This window comes from Tetrahymena thermophila, assembly GCF_000189635.1.
Source record: "Tetrahymena thermophila SB210 genomic scaffold scf_8254486, whole genome shotgun sequence".
NCBI classification, from domain to species: domain Eukaryota; phylum Ciliophora; class Oligohymenophorea; order Hymenostomatida; family Tetrahymenidae; genus Tetrahymena; species Tetrahymena thermophila.
The window spans coordinates 180,395-203,306 of record NW_002476261.1 but is presented as its reverse complement, the minus strand read 5'-3'; the positions used below and the strand labels follow the sequence as shown (position 1 = coordinate 203,306).

General features: G+C 23.7%; 7 protein-coding genes across 7 annotated transcripts; 1 reads left to right on the top strand and 6 right to left on the bottom strand. All coding sequences in view use genetic code 6, as the record gives it.

The window, feature by feature from the left end:
- Window positions 1–303: 303 nt before the first annotated feature.
- On the bottom strand, window positions 304–4,628 carry TTHERM_00558190 (cyclic nucleotide-binding domain protein; the record flags this gene model as incomplete). The annotated part of the gene is made up of 6 exons (XM_001022382.2): window positions 304–2,010; window positions 2,337–3,161; window positions 3,597–4,205; window positions 4,284–4,373; window positions 4,463–4,525; window positions 4,587–4,628. 6 exons carry the CDS (start codon window positions 4,626–4,628, stop codon window positions 304–306), a joined length of 3,336 nt encoding a protein of 1,111 aa, XP_001022382.2.
- A 726-nt stretch (window positions 4,629–5,354) lies between these two features.
- Window positions 5,355–9,819, bottom strand: TTHERM_00558180 (hypothetical protein; the record flags this gene model as incomplete). Its single annotated transcript, XM_001022381.2, has 14 exons — window positions 5,355–5,492; window positions 5,575–5,748; window positions 5,810–5,949; window positions 6,071–6,191; window positions 6,255–6,539; window positions 6,587–6,713; window positions 6,761–6,909; window positions 6,976–7,350; window positions 7,419–7,839; window positions 7,896–8,309; window positions 8,359–8,599; window positions 8,775–9,036; window positions 9,230–9,501; window positions 9,660–9,819. The coding sequence occupies 14 exons, from the start codon at window positions 9,817–9,819 to the stop codon at window positions 5,355–5,357; spliced, it is 3,279 nt and encodes a 1,092-aa protein (XP_001022381.2).
- A 1,197-nt stretch (window positions 9,820–11,016) lies between these two features.
- Window positions 11,017–13,761, bottom strand: TTHERM_00558160 (hypothetical protein; the record flags this gene model as incomplete). The annotated part of the gene is made up of 2 exons (XM_001022380.2): window positions 13,224–13,761; window positions 11,017–13,163 (listed from the first exon to the last, which is right to left on the bottom strand). Exons 1-2 carry the CDS (start codon window positions 13,576–13,578, stop codon window positions 11,017–11,019), a joined length of 2,502 nt encoding a protein of 833 aa, XP_001022380.2. The 5' UTR covers window positions 13,579–13,761.
- A 1,012-nt stretch (window positions 13,762–14,773) lies between these two features.
- TTHERM_00558150 (hypothetical protein) lies at window positions 14,774–16,711 on the bottom strand (the record flags this gene model as incomplete). The annotated part of the gene is made up of 1 exon (XM_001022379.1): window positions 14,774–16,711. One exon carries the CDS (start codon window positions 16,709–16,711, stop codon window positions 14,774–14,776), a length of 1,938 nt encoding a protein of 645 aa, XP_001022379.1.
- A 724-nt stretch (window positions 16,712–17,435) lies between these two features.
- TTHERM_000558149 (MFS transporter) lies at window positions 17,436–17,921 on the bottom strand (the record flags this gene model as incomplete). Its single annotated transcript, XM_012799269.1, has 3 exons — window positions 17,436–17,566; window positions 17,639–17,802; window positions 17,914–17,921. 3 exons carry the CDS (start codon window positions 17,919–17,921, stop codon window positions 17,436–17,438), a joined length of 303 nt encoding a protein of 100 aa, XP_012654723.1.
- Window positions 17,922–18,083: 162 nt separating this feature from the next.
- On the bottom strand, window positions 18,084–18,828 carry TTHERM_000558148 (MFS transporter; the record flags this gene model as incomplete). Its single annotated transcript, XM_012799268.1, has 4 exons — window positions 18,084–18,218; window positions 18,318–18,454; window positions 18,553–18,699; window positions 18,798–18,828. The coding sequence occupies 4 exons, from the start codon at window positions 18,826–18,828 to the stop codon at window positions 18,084–18,086; spliced, it is 450 nt and encodes a 149-aa protein (XP_012654722.1).
- Window positions 18,829–20,102: 1,274 nt separating this feature from the next.
- TTHERM_00558140 (hypothetical protein) lies at window positions 20,103–22,910 on the top strand (the record flags this gene model as incomplete). The annotated part of the gene is made up of 10 exons (XM_001022378.2): window positions 20,103–20,129; window positions 20,188–20,355; window positions 20,481–20,580; window positions 20,770–20,814; window positions 20,958–21,030; window positions 21,092–21,176; window positions 21,252–21,504; window positions 21,627–21,695; window positions 21,765–22,274; window positions 22,360–22,910. The coding sequence occupies 10 exons, from the start codon at window positions 20,103–20,105 to the stop codon at window positions 22,908–22,910; spliced, it is 1,881 nt and encodes a 626-aa protein (XP_001022378.2).
- Between the last annotated feature and the right edge of the window lie 2 nt (window positions 22,911–22,912).

The following is a 22,912-nucleotide window of genomic DNA, read 5'->3' as shown; positions in this document are numbered from 1 at the left end:
AATAACAATAAAATAATTACAAACTCGCATATTTTTTTTGTTTTAACTTTATTGTTTGTTTGCTTTTAAAAAAGAAAGAATCAACTTTCTTTATTTATGAAAAAATATTTTATTTTTATGATTTTTATTTATTAGATGATGAGAATTTTATTTTTTTTTATTAAAAAATAAAATTTTCACTAAATTTCAAAAGTTGAAAATTTAAATTAATTAAAATTTATGAGAAATTTATAATAAAACTAAAACTTTATACAAAAATGATAAATATTTATTTATTTGTTGATTATATTTTATATTTATTAATCATTAAGATTATTATTATTGTTATTGTATTTCATAAGATTTTTTGTTAGTATTTATAATAAATTCAAGTCTGGGAGTACTAAAATTTAGTTTTGTGAGGCTTGAAGCTTTTTTTTGATTTAAACTTTTCTTTTAATCTTTAAATTATTTTAATCTTAAATTATGAAGAGATGGATTTTTTAATGGAGCCTAGGGAATTAAAGAGGCGCTCGTAGGTAAATTGATTAAAGTTTCTACTCCGTTTTAATGGTTATTAGTTTCTTCTAAATAGAAGTAGGAGTTTAATTTGGATGTTTCAGATTTTTATTAAAATCCATATTCTTATAATGTGTTTTTTGTCTTGTTATGTGGTGAATAAAAATTCATTTTTTTATTTTTACTATCCAAGAAAATATTTTCGAATTTTATTTGAGAGATTGAATTTTGTTTATTGCTTGATTTAACAGGGAGCATTTGTAAGTTAGATATTGAGAGATTTTATAATTTAGATAGAGATTTTAATGATTTTTATTCTTTTTAGTAATCTTCAAAATATAGAGACTTTTGGTGTTCACTAACTTTTCTACTTATAATGTTATTTTATTAATTTAATTAGCATTCTTTTTCTTTTTCTGAAGGAGACCTTTCTGGAGATGCGTTTTAGCTATGAAACTGAAATTAGAAGCTTTACTGTTTCTTTTTTTATGTAACTTATTTTGATGATTCGCTATTCTATCTTAGATTTGGTAATTCCAAATCATGAGATGAAGATGTAGGCGAAACACCTAAAAAAGATTTCTTTTTGCGTACTTCTTCGTTTGAGGTTTAGTATGCTTAGCCTTATTCGGGGTATTAAACTTATTTAAGAGGTATCAAACTATGTTGCCTGATACTTTATTTTATTCTAAAAGAATTTTACTTAAGTGATTAAGCTTCATTAAAATCAATACTGTTTTAATTGCTTATTTTTGACTTACTTATGTCTGTACTTTTTATAGCAGCAGAGGGTGTCATTGAACAATATTTTAAAACATTTTGTTAATACAAATTGTTTGGATCAGTAAAACACTCATTTTTTTTCTAAAAATCTTAATCGCTTAGAAGCAAAGAAGGTACTTTCTTTGCTTAAAGAACAAACTCGGAGGATGAAATTTTAGAAAGCTATTTAAAAATTTAAAATGATGATTTTTTAACTTCAGATGAATTAGTATTGTCACCTGAGTAATTACTATTTTCTTTTTTATTATGATAAATCGGTGATAGTGTTTATAATTCATTGCTATTCTCAGATACCTTTCTAAACGATAGCTACTCTAATTAAATTAATTTCTCACTCTTTTATTTTTTTGGCAAAGACAATGATTTTAAAAGACTTTTATTAAGGATTTCCATTGACGTGAAATCCTAAATGCTCTTAGACCCCCTTCTATGTGATTTATTATTTGTAACAATATTCTCGGTTTCTTCAGTATTTTTTTCTTTTATAACTTGAATTTTTGGGTTACTTTGAATAGTTCCTGAAGAATCACTCAAATCCTTAATATTTTCATTAGATATTTACATTTCTTTATTATTTTCACTATTTTAATGCAGTTTAGAGTCATTTAAATCCTTTGAAAATAGATAATTATTTTTATAATTTTTCACATATTAGTCAATTTTTTTAGAAATATCTACACCATTTTGAGGTAATTTAGGTTTTTCAGTAACGCTGTTAACTTTTATCAGCTTATTATTTAAAAAAATTAATTTAGGATATTTAAATTAAAAATTAAGAATTTTATGATTAAATTATATATTTTTTAAAACTTAAATATCGAGTTAGTAGAGTTCTGTCAAAATATTAGATGATTTTGTATCCATCAAACTTATTTATTAAATTTTTAGAATATCGACTTTGATAGATTAAATTTGGGGTGTTTAATATCAAATTTTATGATATTTCAAGAATAGATATTTTATTTTAATATAATTATAAAAATAAATATTGAAAAACTCTCTCTACATATAAAGTTATAAAAATTAAATCTAAATGTAAATAAATTAAAAATTACTTTAGGAGTTATTCTTTTTTATTATTGATTTCCAAAGTCATAAATAAAATTTTCAGGTTAAGAGATTTTAGCTAAATCTATTTAATTTGGCTTATTATCTCTAGGCGATTCAGCATTTCTAGTAGAATTAGAATTTTTAAATAACATAGTTTGGATTAGCTACTCTTTTGAATACTCAAACTAGCTAGAATAATTTTAATCAAGAATTTTAGGTATGCTATTATTACTTTTGGCATTAAGCAATTAGTTTTTTGATTGTAAATTATTAGATGAAGAAATTTATCCTGTCCCTTCTTCTTTTGTAACAGTATTTTGATTTCTCTTTGTGATTTATTTAACAGCAAGTTGATTTTTTTGATACTACACAAAAAAATTTTAAGCTTTTTCAAGATTTACCTTGATTTCTTATCGATATTGATTATTTCTTACCTCTGTTTCTACCTCAGATCTTCTTTATTCAATAATTTCTTTTCTTATTTTTTCTTTATTTTCCCACATTATTTTAAACATTTACTTGATTGAGTTAGGAAATTTTACTTCGATACTTTTTTTATCACCAACTAAAATGATAGCTTTGGGAGATAAAACTGTGCAAGTGTAAAAGTAGCAGTAATTTTCGTTCAAAAAAAGTTCTTCTCCGACAACTCCACCTGCAGACAATATACTTACTTTAATCTAAATATTTTTTCTTTTTATATTATTCCTAACTTCCTCTTCAATTTTTATACATTTTTCAAGTTAAACTTCTCCTTCTTAAACAATAAAAACTTTATCTTCTTTAGCTCCTTCTATGCATAAATGATTTCCTTTAGTGTAATTTTCAGGCTATTTTTATAATAAAAATAATTTTTAAATATTTTCTAAACAAAACTTTTTAAGAAACAAACAAATTAACAAAAGATAATTAAGTCTTTAAAGTATTAAAAAAGCAAAAACAAAATTCAAATTTACACTTTTTTCTAAATTCTTTTTTACTTTAAATGACCTATCTGATTTTTTATAAATTTTATATGATTTTTGGCGTAAACAAATTAAAAATTAAGTAAGATAAAAAATTTATTGAGTGGCTGAAAAATAAGAGAGTAAATCTTTAATATACAAAATTAATTAATTAAAATCACATATTTTTTTTGGGGTTTCTCAATTCTTCTAAAAAATTAAAAAATTTAGTGTAAACTCAAAATTAATGATCTTTCTTTCAAGGGTGTAAAAAAGTTCATGAAACTTTTCATGAAATCAAAGACCAAATTGTAATTTTACTTGGAAGCAGTAGAGCATATTATCCATTTTTTGCAGAGTGTAAGTATTCATCTCTGGAAATATGTGCGTAATTGTGTTTTTCCTACTAATTAGAATCTCTTACAATCTACTCAAAAATTCATTAAAGTATTTCTTTTCGAGAGTTAACATTTCTGATAAATGCTAATCAACAACAATAGTAGCAGATCTTTTATCATTATTTAATAGTGCTTTCTCACCAAAATATTTTCCACTTCCTATTGATCTCGTAGTATTTCCGTATTTTTTTTTAAGCATTTCTTTTTCTTCAGGAGTAATGTAAGGTACTTGCCCGCTCTTACTCTTTCTATTCATAAATGACAAAGCATTTTTACCCATGCCTTTAATTTTTGCCAGTAAAGAAGACATTTGAATAACAGGAGACTCTGGTTCCATTTAGTCCAATTATTATTTGTCTTTATTGTTTAAAATATTTTTTTTATCACCATCCTGTTCATCATCCATATCTCTGTTGATGAAAATCATAACGCTTCCTTACAATATTAAATAGAGTCTATTATCATGGTCATCTCCCTATCTGAATATTATATCCCCCTTTAAGTATTTCCTATATTCAAACTTGCTGCAAAGCTATTAATTCATAATAAATATTAATGTAAACAAATTAAAATTGGTTATTCTATAAAATAATTGTGATTTCTATTTTACATGAATAACCTAATCATGAGATAACCCTTTCAAAAAGCTATCAATAAATCCATTAAACCCTTGCACACTTTATATTAGTTGATATATTCCCTAATCGTAATATTTAAAAAGTATTTCAAAAATGTATCAAATTATTGTAGAATTTTAAATATTTTTCATAATCAATAATTTAAATTTACTTCGCAATCCTTGACCGACTTTTCTTTCTTAACTAGCAAAGCCCCTAAGCTATCATAGCAGCTCTTTTTTTAAATTTAAAAATATTTAACACCTATTTTTTTCTTAGAAAATATTTTGATTTACTAATTAGCTAATTATTGGTTTTTTTAAGAGCGATCCTTTCATTATCACTGAAATCAGTTATGAAAAAGTAGCGCAACTATTCTTTGCAGGAGTTAAATTTATTTTTTAATATTTAAAGATGGAATTTAAGTTAAATCTTTAAAACTTTATTATTTTATATATTATTAGTGCTATTTACAGTGATTGAATGATTTATGCTTTCTAATTTATCTGATTATTTTTAATATTATTAAAAAACGAAATGAAATGTTCTCATCTAAAAAAAAAATTCAATGAACTAAAGACCAAGTAAATTAACTTTTTTTTTTGATATATGTATATCTATCTATTAAAATTAATTTTACAACTAGATCTTTTATGATATAATTTATGAAGAAGAATTCAGTCTTATTTAAAATCTAATTAATAAATAAATAGATAAAAAAATAAACATTTTCATATGTAACAAGCTTGTTTTGCTAAAGCAAACTATATGATTTTATAAATTAGTAAGAATATAATAGCTATTACTAATAATTTAACACAAATATATCTAATAGCTATTGAAAATTTTATTTGAGATGAAAATAGTCCAGTAATAAATATTAAATTTTAATGTAATTTAACATAAATTTAAATTGAGTTTGAACACTTTAGAGATAATTTGTAATTATTAGAGAGTAAGTAACTAAGTGAATTAATAAATATTTTTAAATATTTTGATAAAAATCTCTATGACTACACATTACATAAATAAATTAAATTATAAAAGCAACAAAAAATCTGTTTTCAAATTTTATAGTGCTTCTTTAATATAATACTAATTGTATCTTTGAAATCAGACAAATCATCTAATTTTAAATATAACTCCCAAGCAGACATAATATGTACATCATTTTCTTTAATTAAATTCATCATGAAAGTTATCTTTTTTTACACAATAAATGTTAAATTTTGATTAAAAAAATCTAAAATTTATTGAAAATCTTTTAAAACTAAATTTTTTTACCTTTTCTTTGGGCTGCTTTTGATCAAATAAGTACATTTTAACTGTATCTTTTAGCTATTTTGTGTAATAGGCCTAGTAAATTAGGCTTATAGTTTCTATGAAATCTTGTTTATCTTTAGAGAATTCATAGACTTCAAAAGCGCTTTACGTTATTTTATGCTATTCATTTACTAGCTAATTTTTAGTAAATAGAATAGATGTTGAAGTTTGAATAAAAATTAAAAAATTTGTTTACATCTTCAATAATCTTAATATATTTGACTTCCTTTAATAGGGGTTAGATAGTGTAAAGGTGATCAATTTAAAATTAAATCTTCTTCTATGTTTCTTCTCTTTATTTTTAATTCTTCTCATTTTCTTCAATTTACTAAACCTCTATTTTTTCATTGTATTTTAAATAGAAATTAAATAAAATCAAAAATTAATTTATTAATGAAAAATTAATTAAGTTATTTATTTTTTTTGCTTTAAAATTGATTTAAATGAAAATTCATACCCTAAGCTCTGTATTCCGCAAAGTTCATTACTTGTTTTAGCAAAACAGAAATGTCAGATAATTTTTTTTGCTTGTAAGCGTTAAAAATTTTTAACAAATCTCTGTCTCCAATTTTGACAACCTAAATTTTTTATGATTTTGAAAACATAAATTTTGCCTGTTAGTAATAAATTAATTTACTTACTTTTTCAATAACTTGAATATTTTAGTTTGCAATATCAGTACTTTTTAAGAGATAAATAATGACATTAATTAAATCCATATCTTCTTCTGTTTAATCGAATTCCGATAATTCAATTGTATGCTTGAAGAAGTGAACTTATTCAATTAGCTTGACATTTTCTAAAAAATCGTCAATATTTAAATCTATGCAAAAAAGTTCAAAAGCAGCAATTACATTAATTTCTTATTTCAAAAATAAATGATTTAAAATTTTGAAAGTTCTCTCTCCTATTGAAAATTCTTAGCACTAAAAAATAAATAAATTAGACATGTTTAAGAATAAATTAAAATTACGTATAGATAGGCTATATTTGTTAAAAATCCTTTATATTTTGTTAGTTTATCTTAACAGATTGGAGACTCAAAGTTAATTAAATGTTTTATTTTTGCTTTTAAATCTGTAAACTATTTTAATGCATCTCTATTAAAAAAAATAAATAAATATTTAACTTGATTTAAATAGTTTACTTTAATTCTTCTTCTACATTTGAAGTGTTTCTAAAGGCTTCTAAGACAAAATAAAAAGGAACATAATTAAAATCATATGCTTCTTCAAGCTCTTTCATAATATCTTATCCAATATAACTTTAATTCAAAAGATTTCTATATAAATTATACTAATTTATATAAAAAGGTATTGTTTAGTTTTATTAAATTTCTTAAAAAATGGAATATTTATTTACATATTATTCATCTTTATAAGTCTTTTATGCTGAGAAGTATAGCTCTAATTATTTCTAAATATTGATTTAATCTTGCTCTTTTGCTAATTATTCTTCTAGAGCTTCATTTACATTTTCTTATGTTAACCTTGAATTTAGTGTAAAAGTTGGTTTTCTTAGTTTTTTTTGGCGATTAGCATATTAAGAATATCTAAAAACATATGTTGGAGTATCTGGCTCTTTGGTTTGTTAAAAGAGAGAATGAGTTTGCTAGGAGATAGCACTTCCATTTAATTCTACGTATTATTATTCTCTTGCAATCTAAGATGGAGAATAGTCAAACTATTCAACAACTTTTTATAACTAGCCAAAAGCTTATTCGTCAATAGTTATTTTCTAATTAAAAATTAATAAATAACAAGGTAAATATAAAAGTTTTTTCCAATTTATTCTTAAAGAATTACTTCTTTTTTATTTTTTAAAATTGAAGGATATTTTTTTAGTTTAACATTTTCTTCGAGAATTGAAATAAGGTCATTTAAATTTCCCAGAACCATCCAATTAAGGAAAGCAGCCTGGATAGGTGAATCTTTCTCATTTTCACTTTCTTTGATAACATCTAGCTGTCTGCTGTTAAATTTTGCACTTAAAATATTTTGCATTTACTGAGAACAGTATGCTTTTAAAATGGTTAAAATAACTTTCTACTTAGTGTACGTATTCAGGTTATGTAATAACTCTAACAATTCCTAATTATTTTACTTTATTCCATACACTAAATACCCTATTTCCCTATTTTCAAGCACACTACTACCTAGTTTTTCAAATGTGTTTTCTTTTTTCAAGAATACTCTTAAACCCTTTAAAGTTGATAAATCCAATTTTCTTTTATTTAATTAAAATGGAGTAAATAAGTTTCTTTTTATCATAATAATATTTACTTTTCTTTAGATGAGACATCAAAACTCATTTCATTTGGAACAGCTTTTTTTTAAGATTTAGAGTTTGCTCTATTGTGGTTAATTTACTTATTGTTAACTTTATTATTATCACTGTTTAAACAGTTTAGGATATTATTTGTATTTGAAGATTGTAGAATATTAAAGTTTCCGTTCTAAGCGAGTAGGTTAGTGGATTACAATAAAGGAACATTCAAGATACTACGAAGACTGCCTAGAAGCTCTTCATAATCATTACTCACTTTGAACTATTCGTATATATTGTTTATCTTTTTGCTATTTTTGCGGACTAGCTTGAGCAAATCTTTAAATTAGTCATCAGTAAAATTCTTTCTAATTTAATTCTTCGAAAAGCATTCAATGATATCGAAAACATTATCCTAATTTGTTGGTATGCTAAAAATGATTTAAATTAAATTTTCTTATAACAATTTATTTAAGTTACTCAGAAAAGCTTCCTTCTCTTCTTTGAAAGTTAGAGTCTGAGCCAAGTTAATTGATCATTTGGAAGCTATTTTCTGTGTATGTATTATCTTCATTGAAATTAGACATTCTTTTATCGCTTTTTGAGTGGAATAAGTCATGCTTTTAAATATACTGATTCATAGCTTTTATTATTTCCTCAGAAGCATCATATGAAAGAGCTAACTCTCTTTCTATGATAATATTATGACCTTGATAGAAACCTATTAACAAAAATAGTAAATAATTATTGCCAAATTTAAAGAAAATGAGTCTTTTTTTTTTTAAAAAATAGAGTTTCACTTATCAATAAATTCAGTTTAATTGTTGCAAAAAAAATATTTTATTTTTCCTTTTGATATTTATGTAAAAAATATATAAGAGATTATAAAAATATACTGAATAGCATAATATTATCAGAGGGTTAGAAAGGTGATCTTGATCTTTTAGAAGGATACAAGGAGTAGTAGAAATCTACAGAAGGAAAATTATTTGAGTATGATCTACAAACAGGAGGTCCATATTACTTCATAGTTTGTGTGTCATCAAACAAGAAGAAACAGAACAAGTATTCAGGATTATCCTTACCAGGAAGGGTCATAAAGACTTCGAAATCCTCAATGAAAAATTGGCATGGCTCATCACTATATTTGCTTGCACTCTGTTATTAATATTTATAGAAAAAATATATTCTCTGTTTTAATAAAAATATTAAAGTTTTATCTATCAATTTATCTTTAATGTTTTCAAAATATTTTTATTTACTTTTATCTATTTTAATTCTAATCTTCTTACATTACCGCTTTAGCTTTTTTTTGTTTATACTTGCACATGTTATTTAAAGTTTTTTTTACCTTGATTGAGTAGCGATGAGAAAGCTTTTGCTAAATATGAGAAGGTATGTCATTTGATTTATTTCTAGAGGAAGGTTTGTGGTTAGATTTTGATTGCTTTGGAACAGATTAACTCAAATTAGAATATGATCTTATATTTGAACTTTGGCGAGTTGGATTTGAGTTGAGAGGAGAGCCTAGCTGAGCGTTAGATGATATTAGCTAGAAGGTTTCATTGCTCAACTAGAAGTAATTTTAGTTGCAGAATTCTCCAGTATCGTAAATGATACCAGCTAAATTTGTATAAATAATAAGTTTATAAAGTTAAAATTTTGAGTATTTAATATGGCAAATATATTTCGAAGTTCATTATGAATTTTGAGTTTTAATCTTCTTATAAAATAAAAATTTTTTGAATTATTAGTCTAAAAAAATAAGCGCCGTTAGTTACTTTTTTAGCTTTTTAAGCCAAGGATATTGCCCTCAATCATGAATACTACTTTGAGGAGATTTTCAAAATGGTCAACATTAATACCCTCTCTCAAACAAAAGTAGTTAGTAATATTGTTATGAGTGATACATATCTATTCATTAGTCTACTGGTATTGCATTTTTGCTATGGTATTTTTTAAATATTATATAGGATATGCTGCTTATTTGCTTAATTGCTTGTTCTCCTTTCTTCTTTAAACTACTTTACTGTATTTATTCAAAAATTTACTAACAATTATCTATTTATTAATTAAAATTTAATTTGATGGAATACTATTTCCTTTTATTAAGTTTTAGTGTGAAAATAAATAGAATTGCATACATATTTACATAAACTAAAAAACTCATTGTTTATTTATCTAATGCATTACAAGTCTAAATATTATAGCAATCATTCTGTCTGTATTCAATGTTGCTAAATCACCAAATTAAAAGTTCATATTTGAATAATTTTTATTTTAAGATTTGGTTTTATTTTCTTATTTCAAAATAAATATGGGTATTTCATTAATTAAGTAAATAAATTTATAAAATATAAATAAATAAAAGTTGAATCTTTAAATAAATCAATCAATCAATCAATATTCTTCCTTCCTATAGAATTAACTTATTCTTACAATCTAAAAATTATTTTTCTATATTAAAATTTATTTTTATTTAATTAAATAAATTATTTAAAATTAATTAATAAAAATGATATTTTAAATAAAAAAGCGCTCGATGTAGGGATCGAACCTACGACCTTGCGGTTAACAGCCGCATGCTCTAACCAGCTGAGCTAATCGAGCGTTACAACCTTTTTCATTTCAGCTTCATGTTATAATACAAAATTTTATTTAATTATATTAATAAACTTTTTTAATTTAAATATTTTTTTACATACACTATTTCCTCTGTAGAAAAAAAACCTTACACTAATAATTTCAAGAAAAAAGGTGATGAAAAATTTAGCTAGTTCTAAATTTTATTTAGTCAGTAATAAATAAATATTTGGTTTAAATATAAATACATTTAATGTAATTATATGAAATTAAAAAAATTAAAAGGGTTTCAATCAGGTAAATAATAAAATATATTTATTTAATAATTGTTAAGTAAAATTTTACAAATAGCTAAATTTTTGGAGATTAATACCTATATAAATATCCCATTTGAAAAAAAGTTATAAAAAAATATATTAATATATAAATCCTCTTCCCTATTAAAAGAAACATTTAGATAAATAAATTTATACTTGTTGTTAGAAATTAAAATTTTATATCAAATTTTAAACACAAAATACAAAACTTTAACTAAATATGAAGATTTTGAAATAATCATTTTTTATGACCTATTATTTGAATGCTTTCTTAAGTTTTTGGCCTGTTTTATATTTTATTTTAGGATTTATTAATAAATATTCCACCAGCTGAATTTCTATGAGATTGTTAGCTAAAAGGACGTTACATAATTGAGTCTTTATTTTAATTGCTAGAATTTAAAAATTTTTAAGCTCTTAACTATGGCATTTTATTTCCATAGCTAGCAAGTTAAATAACAGGTTAATGAATATTTTATAGCTGATTAGAAAAAGAACCAAGATTTCCAATTCCGTTTACTTAAGATTAAGATAAATTTTGTTAGTTTTAAATTGCTTGAGGATTTATAAAGTCTAAGCTCAAATTTAAAATACTCATTTTATTCTATTTAGAATGAGACATGACAGTATAATTTGTGCTATTCATATTTTTTACTTATATATTTTAAATTTTCTAATGAATTCCAGCATTTTCAAGTGGTGGCCATTTTTTATTAGGGCTTGTTGAGTGATCAAAAGATAAATCAGGGAGTGTTTTATTCAATATAGTTGATCCCCCTTACATCTTAGGTGTATTTCTAAACATTTGTTATGTCTAAAGTGACTTCCTTTTAGAAAAATGCAAATGATTTTTATAGTTTGAGTTAACTTAATTTAAAATATCTTCTTCTTATTCAGTGTAAAAGTAGGATAAATTTTATTAAAAATTCTCTTAAGATTCCTAACTATTCTACTGAATGTATTGGGAATAATCATCTACAGATTTTCTCTTTTTAAAACTTGTAACAGTCACATTATTTTTAGACATATCTCCCTTTGAAGAATTAGATTAATTTCCTTTGTTTTATTAATTATTAGAATATTTAGCTTTTAAAGGAGATGGCTCAGGAGAAGTGTTTTTTACTTTATAAACATCAACTAAGTCAATACTTTCTTTGTGAGCAAGTTCTCTTTTAGATAACTGCTAAGAGGCATTATGAATACTTTATTTCTTTGAATTTTACTTATTATTTTCTAATGATTGTTGACCATTTATGTCAGAATTTGGAGTATTTTCCTCAAGCTCTTTTATTGATTTTTATAAATTATTACCTTTTTTGTTATTTTCTTATTGTAAATATTCCTCATCTTCTTCCTCCTAGTCTTCTTCTTAGGGTTAGCTTTTTATTGTGCTAAATATGTCTTCTTTATTTTAAGCTTATGAGCCATCAGTTGTGTTCTTCAAGCTGTTTTTTTATTCATATTTCTACTCTTCTTCATCGATTGTTTTTTGATTTTTTTGCAGCCTATAATTTTTTTTGTTTCCTTAAGCATTTAAATTCTCTTCCTAACTCTCAAATTAATACATATTTATTGGGCTAATTTAATTTCGTATATTTATTAGTGGTTCAAAATAATTTTCTTAGATATTCTAAATGTGCACTTATAAGGATTATTTTATATCTTCTCTTATTTAATCTAAAAAGGAGACTTATTTTTAATCAATTTACTATTTGAATGAAATAAATTAATTTTAATAGCTTTCTTTTAAAACCTTTAACTCATCAAAAAGTTCTTAATTTTTTTGTTCTAGTTTTTTTTATTTTTACTCATTAATTAAAAATTTATTATCTACTTCTCCTACTTAATTTTAACTTTAAAATTGATTATTTTTATCATTGCTTTTATCCTATTTATAATTTGTTATAGTACCCTTTTAAAACTCAGACACAGCTACTTCAAAACTTCTTCTTTTCTCATCTATCTCTTCTTTTATTGATCTAAAATCTTTGTTTACATCAAAAATATGCTTATAAAGATTACTTACGTAATTATCATTATCAAAAATATATTTATTCAGCTTTTCAGAACATTCCTTAACATTATCCATGTAATTTTCAAATTTATCTTTAAAAGATAACTCAATTTCTTTCAATTTTGCATTTTTTTATTCCTACAAACTAAATAAATCTGAAATTTACTACTTTTGTTTATCACTATCTTATTTTGCTTGATCTAATTTAAGGCTCTTAGATAATTATTTGATCAAATCATTATTGTTTTTAACATTATCTAGCAGATATTCTTTAAAAGAACAAATATCAAGTTTTTATTCGTTAATTGTTTATTTGAAAACACGAAAATCGCTTTAAAAACGCTCCATTTGTTTCAAAGCATCTGCAATATCTTGATAATTATTAAAAAATATTTTAAAAACAGGAAAATTTATAAATTATGTATACTTACGATTAGCACCCTCGCTCCATCCAAGATTATCTTCAAAAATTCTTTTCTCTAATTTCTTTTGCCAATCTTCATTTTTTATTATGTTAATATAAACTTCATTTGATAAATTATTTTTGATGCTCTCTAACTTATCATTTGTAGTCTGACAATATAGTTTAAAATTCATTTGACTTATATTTACTTCATTCCTTAATGAGTTTACATCCTTTTCGTAAGAGCTAAGTAGATTTTTAGTTTGTGAAACTACTCCTTTTGTTTCCTCCTAAAGTTTTTTTTAATTGAGATATAGCTCTTTGAGGGCATCACTGATACAAGTAGGAATATTAGTGTATGTATTCTTAAGAATTTAATCCATCCAAAATAAGATGATACCTTCTGCGAAAAATAATATTTTGAGCTTTCTTTAATAATAAATATGGATTGAATTATGATGAAATTTTTATTATCTTCTTTTTTAAGTGAAGGTATTTGATGATATTATTGTTATTGTTGTTGTTAGTAATAATATTAATTATATTAAATCTAAAGTAACTAACTAGCAACACTTTTATTTTTTTTAGAAATTAATAATAATATTTAGTTGCAAGTATTTGATATCTTGAATACCTTTGAAATAATTAATATTTTGTCTATAATTCAGAATACATAATTAATTATTTGATAATATAATTGTTTTATGAATACCTTTATTAATTATTAAAAATGTGTTATAAGTTGAGTGCATTTTGAACCTCAAAATTTAATTAGCTAAATATCAACCATTCATTTTCAAAATTTTTTAAATGAAAATTTCAATTTTAAGGTAAACAGATATAATAAAATAGCTAGCATATTTTACAGAAAAGCAAAAAAATAACTATCTAAACAATAATCAACTATTTAAATAAAAATTAATATATAAACATAATTATTTTAAATTCAGTAATTTTATAGTAAATCCACTTGTTATTCTACGAGTATCTTTTAATGTCCATCATTAATTGTTTCTGTCAATAACTTTAATAAATTAAAAATTTTTTAGACTTTAAATAAAGTAAAAAGCTTACCAACAAAGTTTATTAATTTATTTGATATTAAATATAATTCTTAATTTTTAAAATCAAATAAATTTTATCCCATTTATGAAAAATCTTTGAAAATAAACAATGAATTTCTTATTAATAATAATAAAAATATTAGAATTAATATTTAAGTCATTCTTTAATTCGAGATATTAAATGTCTTTATTTATACACATTATTTAACTATTCTCCTACTATATATATTAACTATCAGTTCTTCCACTAATTAGGAGTTTAAACCTAGTTAAAAGAACTTTAATAATAGAAACCCTTTTAATAAATTTTACTTCTTTGTGAATTAAAATGAATGAATATTTTAGTTTATCAAATAATTAATTTATTTGTAAAATACACCTCAAAGTGATGTGATTTAGGAAGTTATAATGAATTGAGAGAATATTTTATTTTATTAATTGATTTTAAGAATAAACAAAAACATATAAATTATCAAGTACATATATATATTTTATTTAATAATGTACTAATTGATCATATTTTGCCGCCATATTTTGGTGGACCCCAAAATCCTAACAGCTGTTGATCAAAGGAAGCTTTTTCATTGAGAGAGTTAAGTTCTCCAACACTTTTAAATTTTTCTTAATTATCTGCGTGTTTTGGGAAAGGTAATTAGACTTTATCCAAGTAGATTTCTTCTGGGGGATAAATTTAGAATATGCAATCGAATAATCCAATTACATTAGTCTTTTTCGATAATGCTCCAATAGTCTTTTGCTTTAAATATTCAGGGAGTTAGTTTATTTTATCATCAATGAATTTATTAATTTTTATAACTACTTATGATAAGGTTTTGTCATTTACCTACTTAACAATCCATTCATCTATTTTTTATATTATCTCTTTTTCTTTTTCTTAGTTCAAAGGGTAAGGAATCACTCTTAAGTTTTCGGGAATTTCAAGTAAAAAGAAGAATTTTTCATGGACATTAGGATTTGATAATAAACTGTAAAAATATGCTTTTTCGTTACTATTGCATGAATTTAGATACCATTATAAAGAACTATTATAATCTACACAGTATCCTTGTTATCTGCCATAAGTAAAACTGAATGGATGCGATTCAGGATTAAGATCCAAAGCTAAGCAATATTAAAGTGGAGGAGGGACAATAATAGATTTAGCAGTCTCTTCTTATTATTATTCTTATTGAATTTTTATGGTATTTAAAATTTATGCTCTCAAATTTGACCACTTTCTTGCTAATTTATTTTACCAATCAGATAAAAAGTAACCAAGTTTACGAGCACTTTTAACTATTTTAGCTAGTCTTTCAAGATTTAATGCAGCTTAATATTTATTGTTGAGAATATGTGCCTCTAATTCAGGGTTCTAATTTTTAAGAAAGCTTGTTACTAGGTGTTTAGAAGCATCTCTTAAAGTAGCATTATTATAAACACCTATATCTGTAGGGATACGATTTAAAGCTTACTTCAGACCTTCATAAAAAATAATTTCCCAGCTTTTGTCTGAATACATTCTATAATCTGAGGTGAAGTAAAAATGTTCTGAAACAATTTCTTTTCTAACTACATATTTTTCTTGCTTCACACTTACTTTAGTTTCGAGTTAGTGAATTAAATTTCTTAAACGCTTAAATTAAGATTTGTTACACACTTAAATATTTTTTTCTTCTTATTCAGTTTTTATCTGATTCATTATTTTCTTTAATTCTACATTTAATTCTTCAGTGTTTTCAAATTTTTTGTTGTAAAATTCCTATGGAACAGGTAAATTTTTTTTTTTTAGAATAACTCCTTACAAACTTTGCATTTTTCTTCTAATAGGTTCGCTGTAAACAAAATCTTTATTTCTAAATTCATTCAAACCATTTACAAAAGGAATGCATACCATTAAAACTGCTATCTGTGGGCAGTTTTCTAAAACTAATTCTCCGTAGTGCGAAACAATAAGTCCATAAATTAGCTCAATAGATATTTTATCATTAGAAGGAAGTGCATCTTTACTAAAAGTAGAAGAAACTAATGAAAGGTTATAATTTAAAATTTTAACATATTGCTCTTGACTCCAATTAGTGGTAGAGCCTCTGCTTTTTAAAAACGAGTTCACTTGATTTAGAACTTAATCACTCACTGATTTTATTTTTGGGAGTTTATCTCCTTTTTTTCTTTGATTTACTAACTCAAAAAATTCAGGGATAATTGAATCTATTGATTATGCTGTAAGATCAACTTCACAATTATACACCATATCATCATTTATTTCACCTAATATTTATAATGAAGTATTTGCTGGGCAAACATACCAACCTGCAGGAGTAATATATGGCGAAAGTAATGCAGCTGACTCTACCTTTTGTTATACTTGATGCCACTGTATATCTTTTTACAAAAGGTATTACCAAGGACGTTTTGGGTCAATTTAAATTTCTTTTAGCTAGCTCTATCCCATCTGTTAACTCTTTATTAAAATTTAGATAATAATTTAATATATATATATTTATTTATTATTCGTCTGATTTTAATTAAAATATTACTGATTTTGAAATCCAAAAGCTACCATTAAGTCGATAGCCACTTTTTTAATTAAAGTTTCTACATATCTAATAAAAGTACTACTAAGATATTTAAATTAATTTTTTCATTGGAAATTGAAAATAAAGTGACTATGTATTTAGAAGTATTTCTTTAGTGCTTAGTTTTAAGAATTAAACAATTACAATTAAAAAATAATCTTTAAATAAGTATTTTCTTAATTTAAAATTAGAGACACGTTATTTCAGTCAAATATCTAGGTCTTGCTTATTTTTAGTAATATCTTACTATTTAATCTATTTTTTTATTAAAAATACTAATTTTTTTTTTAGGTAATCCAAATTTGATAAACAGAACAAATCAATTAAATCTATTTATTTTATTTAATTTTTGCTTGAAAATAAACTTAAACAGTCTTAAATATTTTCTCGAATCTTCTACTTTTTATTTCCAAAAAAAAAACAAAATCTAAAAAATAAATTTCTTAATAATATACAAGCAAACTCAATAAATTTAAACATATATTCCTTATTATTTTAAAAACTTATTCATTCAAATTTAAATGTTTAATTTATATAAATTCATTTTTTAATTTCTTTTTGAAATGAAATTAACATATATTATTTTAAATAGACATTCTTTCATATATATTTTGTTATCGGCCATACTAAGGTGAAAACACCGGATCCCATTCGAACTCCGAAGTTAAGCGCCTTAAGGCTGGGTTAGTACTAAGGTGGGGGACCGCTTGGGAAGTCCCAGTGTCGATAACCTTTTTTTATTTATTTAATTTTATATAAATAACTTTAATTAATATGAAATTATTTTAAAAATATTTTTTTACTAAGTTTATTTTCAAAAATAAATAGACATTCATTGATATATATTTTGTTATCGGCCATACTAAGGTGAAAACACCGGATCCCATTCGAACTCCGAAGTTAAGCGCCTTAAGGCTGGGTTAGTACTAAGGTGGGGGACCGCTTGGGAAGTCCCAGTGTCGATAACCTTTTTTATTTTACTTAATAATAAACTAAATTATTTTATTTCAGAATTTATAAATTAAATTTATTTGCATTTTAGATAAATAAAATTTATTACAATAATTTTTTATATCACCTATACATAATGATATTCAATGTGAATTGAACTTCAAATTTAAATGCTTTAAAGAATAGATAACTTTATTATTTCAATTTAATCTTCGTAATAACAATAAATAATATGAATTTATTTTAAAAAGAATTTATTATTAAATTTATTTTTTTTAATTTTATTTAAATAGACATTCATTGATATATATTTTGTTATCGGCCATACTAAGGTGAAAACACCGGATCCCATTCGAACTCCGAAGTTAAGCGCCTTAAGGCTGGGTTAGTACTAAGGTGGGGGACCGCTTGGGAAGTCCCAGTGTCGATAACCTTTTTTATTTATTTAATTTTATATAAATAACTTTAACTAATATGAAATTATTTTACAAATAATTTTTATATTAAGTTTATTTTCAAAAATAAATAGACATCCGTTGATATATATTTTGTTATCGGCCATACTAAGGTGAAAACACCGGATCCCATTCGAACTCCGAAGTTAAGCGCCTTAAGGCTGGGTTAGTACTAAGGTGGGGGACCGCTTGGGAAGTCCCAGTGTCGATAACCTTTTTTATTTTTATGATAAAAATATTTATAAAAAATATAATAGATTTTCTTTAAATTCTTAATTTTTAAGATAGAGTATTGAATTTATTAGTATTACTTTAAATTGACATTAATTTTATTAATTTTGTTATCGGCCATACTAAGGTGAAAACACCGGATCCCATTCGAACTCCGAAGTTAAGCGCCTTAAGGCTGGGTTAGTACTAAGGTGGGGGACCGCTTGGGAAGTCCCAGTGTCGATAACCTTTTTTATTTTTTAAATTTTATATAAATAAATTTAAATAATATGAAATTATTTAACAATAATTTTTTAATTAAGTTTATTTTCAAAAATAAATAGACATTGGTTGAAATATATTTTGTTATCGGCCATACTAAGGTGAATACACCGGATCCCATTCGAACTCCGAAGTTAAGCGCCTTAAGGCTGGGTTAGTACTAAGGTGGGGGACCGCTTGGGAAGTCCCAGTGTCGATAACCTTTTTATATAATTTAAAAATTTTATTTTTGATAAATTTAAATAAAACAATTTAGTTTTAAAATAAGGTGAATTTAAATTAAAAATATTTTTATTTAGAATTCTTTAGTTTTATAATTTTTTTGATATGATTATCTAAATATTTTTATTTTAATTTAATAAAAAATTAAAAACTGCAAAAATAAGTTTTTAATTTTAATGATTAACAATGAAATTAAAAAAATTAAAAAATATTTTATCTTAATAAATAAATCAACCAATCAAATTTAATAAAAAATTTTTTTTGTAGTTAATAAACAAAGTTAAAAACTATAGTAAAGTTTGAGAAAGTAAAGTATGATAGAAAGATAAATTCATTTTGTAATTATATCTTATAATATTTCACATAATTTTAAGATTTTATTTAATTCTTTTAAGTATTTTTAATCTAGTTTAAAGAGATTGATTCATTTTAAATAGAAGAGAAATTTTTGGAAGACTAAAGCATTCTTTTTTTAAATTTTAACCCAGTGATTAAATTAAAGAGGAATTTTATAGCAATTATTTTATCAGAAATTTAAAAAATTGAAAATTGATTGACTGTTTTATGAGTATATCTTAAGCAAATTTTGATTAAAGTGAAGTGAAGCTGGCAGATTAATTTTGCATCAAATGAGATACATATATACATACATAAATTGATTGATTTTTTTGTTTGTTTGTTTTATTTCTAAATTTAAGCAGAGAAAGAAGATTTACATTAAATCTTGATAGTGAAAGAAGTGGACAGGAAAAAAGCATGCATATAAGATTTATCTATTGATATGCAAAAAAAAAAAAAAAATAGGAAATAAACGATTTAATTGATAACTCGCAATATTAATATTAGAAAAACTATCTTTAATTAAAATCAGTCAGGCTGTAGATAATAATAAAATATAAGAAACCAAGAAAAAAATAAATAAAAACCAAAACATAATTAATTACTAGTTAAATCAATAGTAGTTCGGATAATAAATATTGCAGAATTTAATTTAGATAAATATTCATCAATCAAATAAGTTCTCTCTAATAACTAAAATAACTAAAATAATCAAACAATCAAATAAGCGCGACTGAAATAATAAAACTTAAAGTACTCAAGCAATAGCAATTTTAAAGAAGGAAACTAATCAAAATATAAAAAGGAGATGCTTGGAGCATTTGGAGGTCTTTTAGTATGCAAAATTATTATTTACTTATAAGCGAAATATTTAATAAAACTGTATATTTTAGGGCTAAAGCACTGAAAAAAAGAGATAGCAATAGTTTATTTATTAGTTAAAAAAGGAGGATAAAACTGAAAGTGAAATCGAGTTTGTTTCTAAGTACTTAGAAAGCAACATCAAATCCAATACTCTCGAACAGATAAAGAGTATCTTAGAAAAGGAGGAATTTGATAAAGTATTTTTTGTTTGTTATTCAATTTGTCTATTTTTTATGAAGATAATTTAAGAATTAATACTGATCAATAATTTACTGCCAAAAAGGAATACTAAGGAGATAAATTTTATTTATATATGAAATAGATTATAAAGCTCTTCTAGTATGCCGATCTTAAGTAAGGAGATGAAGTCCCTTCAGAAAGCAATCAGTTCTAAAAACTAAATTTGATATTCATAATTAATGGTATATCTCAATTCTTAATTTACACATTTATTAATTAAAGAAGAAAAAATTGCTAATTATTACAAAACATGAACAAATTCTCAAATTGAATTCTTAATGCTTCATTTTTAAATAGAAAGCTAGCTTTTTTATAAAACTTGGACATATTGAAGGAAAAAAATATATTTATGTTATTTTATTAATCTATAGGTTCTATTGAGCTCATCCAAACTTTTGAAGAACAAAATGAATCTTGTAAAAATAGAAATTAACTTCTTTTTTTTTAAGTTGCTCTTTGTTTTGAATTGAAATTCCTCTATTTTCATTCATTAATTCTCCTTTCATATTCCTGATAAAACTTATTAGCACTAAATAATTTATTTCAATTTCATTAATAGTGAAAAAGTTTGAAACAAATGAGCTGATTGTCACAGATGAATAGTAATAGGTACAGTTAATTCAAAGTCCAAAGTAATTTATTTGTTACTTTATGTTTTTCGATTAATTAATTTATTAATTCTACAATTAAAAGGGAAAATGCAACCTATAAGTTAGTTTGTGTAGAAAATTCTTAAATTGCTTACATCAAAAGATCCTATTTAGATAAGATATTAGAAGTAAAATACACATACATACATACTTATTTTTTATATACTTTAAAATGTTGAACCCATTTAAAAATTATAATTAAGGCAAGCTCTGAAAGATTTGAAAAAGAATTTAAAACAAAAATAAATTGTCTTAAGGCTGTTTTCCCTAACATTGCAAAGGCAGAATAAGGACAGCAAAGACTTAAATCTAAGAATTTTAAATTATATGGAAAGTAAGATTAAGGTACTATTATGACTACAACCACAAGTGGTTCTAATGATGTTTTTGTACTTTCGAAGGGAAAAATATTAGTCTGGGTTCCAAAGTCTAAAGTTAATCAAGATTACTCCGAAGGTATTAAATAAATAAATTTATTTCATAAGTACAAATTTTCATGAAATTATTTTGTTTGTTTGTTAAAGTTATTATTAAATAATGGATATTATATTAATTACTTTTTATGTACATTTGAATAGATTTTATTGTAATTGGTCTTATCAGTGAAAACTAGATGTTTAATGAATCTTACAGCTTATTTAACAAAGGTATAGATAAATAGATTGAAATATGATTTTCTTACTAAAAAATAATTAAACAATCTTATTAACAAATAGAATGCATTTATGGAACTATGATGATAGGTGAAGGCAAGAATGAAGTATTTTAAATAAACAAAGATAATTTGGGTACAGTTTGTGAAAATTCTACTTTAGATTATCTCAAAGCTAATAGCGAAATCAAAGACAGAATGTATAAAAATCACATTAAAAGATATAGCAGCTATAAACTAGAAGAAATTTTAGAGAAACAAAAAGATTTATGTAAAAAGCTGGACTTGAGCTTTGATAAAATAAAAGAGCTTTTCTAAAAATCTACAAAAGATAAAAAAATTGTAACACACAATCTGATAAACAAAAATGATTTTAACAAAAACTTAGAAAACTTTAATAAAATAATGAAAAATTCAACTTTCAAAACAACTGAACTGCAAGGCGATAAGGAAGATATTGCTTCAACTGTTACCCCTCGTCTTGTTTCAAGAGGAAACGGATTAAAGTCTCTCACTCCGGCTTAGTAACTTTCTCTAATTGCTTTAAGATCAAGTGGTAAAGGCTTAAGAGAAGGTAATTAATTAATTTTCACAATCATTTTGTTAAGAAGATTTGTTTTATCTCATTAATTTAAAAATATTATTTTATATTATCAAAGGTACCAGAAATGTTAATTAAAAGATTTCAGATTTAGATTTTGATAAGGCAGAAGAAGAGAAGAAAAATTTGAATTAATTAGTTAATGGTGGTGGAATATTAGTAAAAAAGAATATCTAAACTCTTGATGTGAGTAGTAAATCAGAAACAAAAAGCTAAGATAATCCAGTCTAATAATAAACAAAAGAAGAAAGCAAGGAAGCAGCCAAACCTTTGGCTTAACAAGATTAATCTTCTGTTAAAAAGTCTCTTCATCAAAAGCTCGAAGTTTCTAATGGAGAACTATTGTAAAAACTTGGTTAATTTGACAGCACTAAGCCATAATAAAATGATTAACCAAAACAATCACAAACAAATGTAGAGTCAACATAAAAAAACCCAGGATTTATCTAGATGTCCGAATTCTCCTTAAAAACTACTACTAAAGACAAACCTTTCAATTCTGTGTTCTTAAATATTGCAAAAGAAGAGATCAATCAAGTTGAAAGTAAGCCTAAAGTTGAAGATAAATTCGCTTAACAAAGAAAAAAGCTAATGACATTTGGCATCTGATT